The sequence below is a fragment of the Bidens hawaiensis genome, unplaced genomic scaffold, assembly GCF_021521415.1.
Source record: "Bidens hawaiensis isolate Kalapana, Puna unplaced genomic scaffold, B.hawaiensis_p1.1 tig00030314_1, whole genome shotgun sequence".
Lineage (NCBI taxonomy): Eukaryota > Viridiplantae > Streptophyta > Magnoliopsida > Asterales > Asteraceae > Bidens > Bidens hawaiensis.
Window position 1 is genome coordinate 81,245 of NW_027505179.1, and position 8,133 is coordinate 89,377.

Sequence of the window (8,133 nt, forward strand, 5' to 3'; positions counted from 1 at the left end):
TTGAAAGTGTAAGGCTATGTGTTGCGGGGCTATAAAACTTAACATGGCATGACTTTACCGCCCCAAAACACCGCGCTGGGGCGGCAAGGAGGGGGGCTTCGAAATTTTAACATGTGACAATGGAGGCTAAGATAGGATTGTTAACAAATGATAAGACCCAAATCTAAAGGTGTGAGCTTTAAGGTTAAAGCTCCCACTATATAACTTTAATAAGGGCTTTAAATCCTCTTTACAATACATTGCATAATCATGTGTGTAATTTTTTATTATTTATTTTTTTTGAAACGACCAACTAAGTAACACCGGGTACTCCGTACGCGGCCCTCATTGGCTAAAGGTAGCCCGAGTCGGCCACTAGTCCGGACGGGCGGAGCCCCTAACGGTCCACCTATTGAGGGATTCCCCCGATAAAACCCGACCCCAACGCCCGCCAAACGGCACGACAACGAGGAGCAGGTAAAACCGGGTGAGATCAGGACTCGAACCCTGACAAGTCAGGGTCATCTCTCATATCTCCCACATAAATTGGTAGTAGTGAGGTTTGAACCCCCTACCTCTCACTAGTAAAGTGAGTGCTCTACCATTGAGCCACAACCAATTTATGCGGGTAAAATTTTTAATTGGTAAAATTATATATAACTTAAATGTCTACAATAGAAAAAATAGAGATTTTTAGTCTACCGGTTCAAAGAGTTGAATCTTTCCGTGAATACGCGTCGTAGCTCTGATACCAATTGTTGGCCCAGACGGATCAAACAATCGAATCAAACAAGCTTATCAAACAAACAAACACGCGATATTGGAGTAACAACTCGTGACTCTTTTCATATATCAAACGAACATACCAAACGAACTTATCAAACGTACATGGAGATGAGACTCCTTGACTCTCTCTTAACTCCCTCTCAACTCTCACCAATAAAACTAATAAACTAGACCCTATTTATATAGACCTACCAAACTTCTTATCCAAGACAAACCTAACTTCCTCTCCAAGCCAAACATTTCATAAACCTATTATAATTCAAATACCTAAATTAAAACATAATTAAATAAACCTTTAACTTTACTAATAATTCAGATTAATCCTTCATTCACCCCCTTAATCTTGAATTATTCCTCTTCTTACTTTTATTTCTTCTTTTCAACTGACTATAGCATACTTGCTTCACCGATTCTTCAAACTTAGCATTTGTTCCTTCCGTACTTAACTTTGAAACCACATTATTATTTTCTTTCTCATCTCGCTTCTTCTCATCAATTCGTTCTTGACCAATACTTTCGCGTACTCCAAACAAATCATTCGGGATCGTTCCAAACCGAATATCCTTCACTTTCATAATCGGTTTCACATCATGACTTTCTTTCTTTTCAACTTCAAAGTTGTTATGATTACAACATTCCTGAAGCTTGATCTTGTATGTCTTATTCAGATTTCTCTGAACTTTCATCAACAATCTCTCTTTCCTATCATATAGCCTCAAAATTCCGTTGGCTATTCAATCTTATATCCTTCTTCATCCAACTTTCCCAAGCTAAGAAGATTAGTCTTCAACTTAGGGATATAGAAAACATCACAAAACGTTTTCTTTTCACCAGTCTTACTTACCACAGTCACATTACCTTTACCTTTGATTTCGATCTCGGATCCATCACCAAAATTCACTTGACCCGAAACTCATTCATCCAAGGTAGTAAAGAACTCTTTCTTTCCTGACATATGATGACTTGCACCATTGTCTAAGTACCACGTACCTTCATTCTTTTCATCCTTTTCAAACACACTAGGGATAACCCTTTCTTCATTCAAACTTACTTTCTTTATTGAACCAACTGTCATGAACAAAGAAGGATCAACATCATCTTCTTTCTTTGTCAAATTCACTTCATTACTCCCTTTGCTTGGTTCTTTACATTCATTCGAGTAGTGCCCAATCTTATCACAGTTGTAGCACGTTACATACTTCCTTCTATCTTCCCATACTTCATGGTTCTTTTTTCGGTATTCACCCCGTTCATCATTCTTACGTTCACTATTCCATCTTGGATTCTCTCTTCCTCATCCATTGTATCTTCCACGGCCTCTACCATGTCCTCGGTAGTTTTCAACTTTCTTTTCGGTTTGGGTGAACATGAGCTGACTTTGGGATGAACTTCCATTCACATTCTTGAACTTGTTTCTTTCTTCATATGCCTTTAAACGCCCAACCACATCTTCAAACGCCATTGTTTCGATGTCTGCGAGTAGCTCCATCGAAGAAACAACTGGTAAATATTTATCCGGCATAGAGTTTAAGAACTTTCTTACCAAAACCTCTTCTTCAAGTACTGCTCCCAAGCTCTTGTACTTTGATTATACTCCACCCAACTTCGCTGCATAATCATCAATACTTTCTGTCTCCCCCATCTTCAATCCATCTAACTCGGTTCTTAGCATTTGAACACGAGCTTTCTGAGTTCTTTCTGCACCAAGATAACGAACTCTTAACGCTTCCCAAACATCTTTCGATTCTAAATACTTGGCCATTTGAAGCATCACGTCTTCAGGCAGGGTTTGAAAGATAACACCCAAGGCCATAAACTTCTTTCTTTCTTCAATTCCCGCACCCTTTTCTTTATCAATAGCATCGTTCAAACCATTCGCACCAAAAATAATTTTCACCATAACCGACCATGACGCGTAGTTGGTCGAAGTTAACTTCGATGCTTGCAAAACAAAACCACATATCGATTCTTTCATTGTTATCGAGCTCCCTGCTTCTTTATCACCCGCCATATCACAGTCTTAACACGATCGCCGACAATTTAAATGGTTCTGTATGTTTCTCAGTTCCAACGATGAACCACAAAAAAAAATAATATATATGAGTTAACTAATTATTTCAAGAAAAGAATATTCTTGCTAAAACCAATAAACACACAAAAATATGGCGGCTCCAAGGTTTGGTTTGCTTTCTTTGCAAATCACGATGAACAGAACACAAAATTGTAATTCTTTTGACCAACAAATTAATAGGCAAGACGCTATTGAAATTTATGCAACACCGTTTCTTTTTCCTTGCTTCCAGGTTACGAATGAACTTAATGCCGAAACTTCTCAACCAAACAAACTGAATTAATACGAAACTTTCCGTGAATACGCGTCGTAGCTCTGATACCAATTGTTGGCCCAGACGGATCAAACAATCGAATCAAACAAGCTTATCAAACAAACAAACACGCGATATTGGAGTAACAACTCGTGACTCTTTTCATATATCAAACGAACATACCAAACGAACTTATCAAACGTACATGGAGATGAGACTCCTTGACTCTCTCTTAACTCCCTCTCAACTCTCACCAATTGAAAACTAATAAACTAGACCCTATTCATATAGACCTACCAAACTTCTTATCCAAGACAAACCTAACTTCCTCTCCAAGCCAAACATTTCATAAACCTATTATAATTCAAATAGCTAAATTAAAACATAATTAAATAAACCTTTAACTTTACTAATAATTCAAGATTAATCCTTCAGCCTATATGCATTATAATTTAATAATATAGATATTATGTAATTTTCCTATTTTTTTCAAGTATGTTTTTATGAATGTATATTGTATGCATTGTAATATCTTGTTTGTAACTTGTTATGTCAGGTTTTCCCTAATCTATTTAACAGTAGCCTTCCAAGATTGTTTACTTAATGGACTGTAAGTTGAAAGTTAATTTTTTTTGAACCGTATGAAAGTTAATTATATGCTTATTAATTATTGCTCGTTAATTATTTATTTATTAAGTACGTAAACAATTAAGTAATTTATTCGATGCATATGTTGGGTATTATTTTGTTATTATTATTACTAATTATATTTTAAAACTACAGCCTGACGGGTATCGGTCTGGTTGCTACAATTTAAGATGTCCAGGGTTCGTCCAAATCAGTGGGAAGGTTTCCCTTGGAGCTGCTATAGCACCGGTATCGACATATAGCGGTCCGCAATACGATATCGCCTTTGCGATATGGAAGGTAAGTGTTTAATAAAGTAAATATAGATTTCTGCAATACTATCAGGGGCGTAGGCAGTTTTTAAGAAACGAATTCAGTTATATAACCTTTTATAGTGTTATATATTCGTGTACATCATCATTGCAGCACCCGTAGAAGCCTTTACACGGAACCCATTAGAACCTCTAACAACGAATCTTAACTTAAATTTCAATTAAAAATAATAGCTTGTAACCATGTAATGGATATGTTTCGATAGGGGTGGCAATCTTGACCCATTTGTTGAATGGGTTGTATCAAAATGTATAAGATGGGTCAGAATTAATCAAACTAAAAAAAGAAAATGATTGAAACGGGTCAAAACGGGTTGACATGTCTCGAGTTTTTTTTAATGGAACGAGAATAACAGAGAAATTTTTTTGATATTTTTACTTTTTAAGTTTTTTATTTATATTTCGAGTTATAATTTTTTTATTATTTTTTTTGAATTTTTTTGTGAGGGGTTTTGAAATTGGTCAAAGATTTCAAAACCCATTTCAAAACCCCTAACCAAAAAATTCAAAAAAATAATTAAAAAATTATAACTCGAAATATAAATCAAAAACTTAAAAAGTAAAATACCAAAAAGTTTCCTCCGTTTTTTTCGTTCAATTAAAAAAAAAAAAGAAATGTCAACCCATTTCAATCATTTTATTTTTTTAGTTTGACTTATTATGACCCATCTTATACATTTTGATACAACCCATTCAACCCATGGTCAAGATTGTCACCCTAATGTTTCAAAAAATAAAACGCCGTAAAGTGAAATTTTAATGAATTTATATTACTGACTTTTAATATGGTTGACATTATTTATATTATTTTTTTTGCGTTTTAATTTATTTTTGTTAGTTATATTATGTGATAGATCATCGGAAATCTGTCTTTAAAAAAATTTCAAACCCGTTTGAAAAAGATCCTGGCTACGCCACTGATAATCCTATAATATATCATCGACAGAACAAACATAATTGTTTATGTTTTCATGTATCTCGGGTATTTCAGGGTCGAAGTAGTGGGAACTGGTGGTTGAGAGTTGGGACCGAAGTGGTTGGGTATTGGCCGGCATCTTTATTCACAGACCTTCGTAATCACGCAAAGACAGTTGAATATGGTGGAGAAGTTATGTATGAAAACTCGAGTGGGCACACATCGACTCAAATGGGCAGTGGCCATTTCGAAGGAGGTCCAGGGAAAACAGCTTATACTAGGAACTTAAAAGTGGTTGATTCTAATAATATAATGAAAGATGTTTCTAATCTTCATATATTAGCAGAGAAACCTAATTGTTATAGCATTCAAAAGGGGTATAATGATGTATATCGTAATTATATATATTTTCGAGGACCTGGATATAGTCCAAAATGTCCTTAAGACTTAAGAGTAGTATATCCATATGTTGAATATCTATCATTCCTTTCTTACAAATTAATAACATATTTGTCTTCAATAACTTGTTGATTAGTTGCTTAACTTCTTTTTGATTGGTTGATTTAAACCTAAAAATTCCTGACGTCAACTTCACATCACCTACTTCTTTTCGATTGTGTCTTTTTTATTATGAGGGTTTCAAATTTACGAAATTCAATTACTGTCACATGAATGACACAAATCATCATTTTTTTTTGTTAAAAGTTAAATGAGATTAAATGTGGGAACTAATCGTGCAACCATTTTACAAATGTTTGAATTAAGTTTGTAAATTTTAAAATCTAGGTAACAAACTTGCAATTTTGTCAAACACGTGGACTATTTGTGCAATTGACTTTTAATATATTAACAACTTATAAGTTATAACCTTTTATTTATTTTGAACGACCAACAAATTCTGACCACCCAAATACACCGACTGGAAAACCCCGACCAACAAACCCGACCACCCAGCGTTGGTGACCCGGCCTACCACCATTTAAGGAAACCCTATCGCCCGAAGCCCACTACGTCAAAACATCTAGTTTACAGATGACATTTTGTCACGAACAAGACTTGAACAAGTAACATCTCCTAGAGAAAGTCAGTGAAGTACCACTAGAAAACTTGTTTATTGTTTATCTTACACTATATATTTTATTTTATTTTATTATTATTATTATTATTATTATTGCACTTTCTATAATGGGCTAATTTAAAGTCCAATACACTGTAGCAGTGTGTAGTAAATGGAAATGTGGGCCAGGCTTAAGCCCAATATAATTTCACAACTCACATGGTGTCACACTGTCACATGCCACCATACCCAAAAGTCCAAGATAAGTACGGATCTTACGGTCTGCATGTGCCTTTATGTCTGACTAGATTGATAGCTATAGGATGTTGTACTTACTGCAAAACAGAGTTGTACAATCTGCATCATCCAGATTCACACCATGGGCTTTCTGTGGTTGTGGATTGGATCTCATCATGATAGTAATAATTTGGTTCAATTATTGGATTCATTTCTGAATGTATGGTTAAATCATAAATGCCAACACTTATTAATGAACATAGTTAAGTAAAATAGTAAGTTAATGTAAGTATTTAATGTTAAGTCACTTATTCCATTAAACACTAGGGCAATTAACTGGGAAAGAGACGAATCGGAAGATCAACTGGTTCAACGGTAGTCTCGTAACTATTTTTGTTTAGACGTCGTGAATTTGAGTCATTCTTTTCCTAATTATTGGTTTCCTCTTAGTTGAAAGGACTGAGTCGCCATGTTATGCTATTTGGGTAAAAGGATAATCTATTTGTCATGGTGATCCTATGTGTCTAGCATTCGTTGTTACGAGTACATAAGAGGGTATACAAAGTATGCATTTGTGATTTTGCATACTTGAAAATATATATAAAAATATATAATTATAAATTCGAATCCCGGTTTATCCAAGTTTTCATCTCACTGTGTTACGTCAAATAGTACTGCTCTTGGCGGCACACGTACCGATTGTCAAATGACAGCCATCTGTATGGTTTCCCAAGGGAACGCCCAAGCAACTTTAAAACCAGCGTAGGCTCGGTTAAGACAACATAGTCTGGTCAGAGTGGGTCAACTAGACTCTCCAAATTGAAGAGTGCGATGGCCTAAACACAAAAAAGAAAGTTGCCGTTCTAAAATTTTTTAAAAATAATAATAATAAGTTAAATTAGACAAAATTCAAACAGCTACCCTCAACTATCTAGATGCTGACAGTTTTACTCTACAATAAAAAACAAAGGTGGTATGAAGGATTTAATTTTATTTTTAATGTAAAATACAAAATGCCGACAGTGAAAGAGAAAAAACAAGTGTCGGTGCCCCTAAATCTTATGTACTAATCACACAGCCTTTATTACTTGTCTCTCTTTATAAATGAATAGACTTGTGTCGTTTTGTCTTTGTGGTTTACAAGGTGCTAATCTCCAATTAATATTGCTATTAACTTTTTATCGTATCAGTGAACGGTTCACAAACATATATCTGAATGAAATTCTTTGTTAATGTTCGTTCATTAGGGAAATGAATTTGTTCTTAAACGGTTCACAAACACAATGAATGCGAACAATGTTTTATTTGATTTGTCTAACCGTGAATTGTCAGTGTCAAGGGTTCGGTTCGGTCCGGTCATGCTATCAAGTTTGTGTTGACGGTTTTTTAAGAGACATTTATATGTTATATTATGTATAAAGTTAAAACATAAACAATGATTTATTTGATTTGGTTAATCAAAAATTGTCAGTGTTAACGGTTTAGTGCGGCTACCATGTTTGGTGGTTTTTAAGAGACATATTTATATGTTGTATTACGTATTTAGTTATCCCAAAATACTCGTATATTTTTTGTTTTTTGTTTTATAGTTAACAATTTTACTTATATGTATGATCAGATTAGAAAAGTTATTTTTAGTATACATAGAACACAATATTGTGAAGTTCACTTTCATAATAAGTGTTTCATCGTATATTAACTTTCGTACAACCCAACATCATCACATCATAGAGTTCACTTTCATAACACAATTTTAATTATAAAGCAAATTACATTATTTAGTAATGTCTTTTCATTAGAGTTATACGCAAACACCAGTTATCATAAATTAATGATATTTTGGTTTTGATAAGAAGTGTCACACCAGATTTCGGC

General features: G+C 34.4%; 1 protein-coding gene across 1 annotated transcript; it reads left to right on the forward strand.

Annotated features, from left to right (window-relative positions):
* The first annotated feature begins 2,927 nt into the window (after positions 1-2,927).
* On the forward strand, positions 2,928-5,806 carry LOC143611264 (protein neprosin-like). Its single transcript, XM_077085512.1, has 4 exons — positions 2,928-3,068; positions 3,873-4,016; positions 5,040-5,358; positions 5,751-5,806. Exons 1-4 carry the CDS (start codon positions 2,928-2,930, stop codon positions 5,804-5,806), a joined length of 660 nt encoding a protein of 219 aa, XP_076941627.1.
* Positions 5,807-8,133: the final 2,327 nt, after the last annotated feature.

Bases quoted from the DNA above. Each gene is read 5' to 3' on its own strand.
- LOC143611264 (XM_077085512.1), top strand. From the start codon at position 2,928: ATGGCGGCTCCAAGGTTTGGTTTGCTTTCTTTGCAAATCACGATGAAC. The intron at 3,069-3,872 runs GTTACGAATGAA...TTAAAACTACAG, and splicing joins TTCTTTTTCCTTGCTTCCAG to CCTGACGGGTATCGGTCTGG. The intron at 4,017-5,039 runs GTAAGTGTTTAA...CGGGTATTTCAG, and splicing joins TCGCCTTTGCGATATGGAAG to GGTCGAAGTAGTGGGAACTG.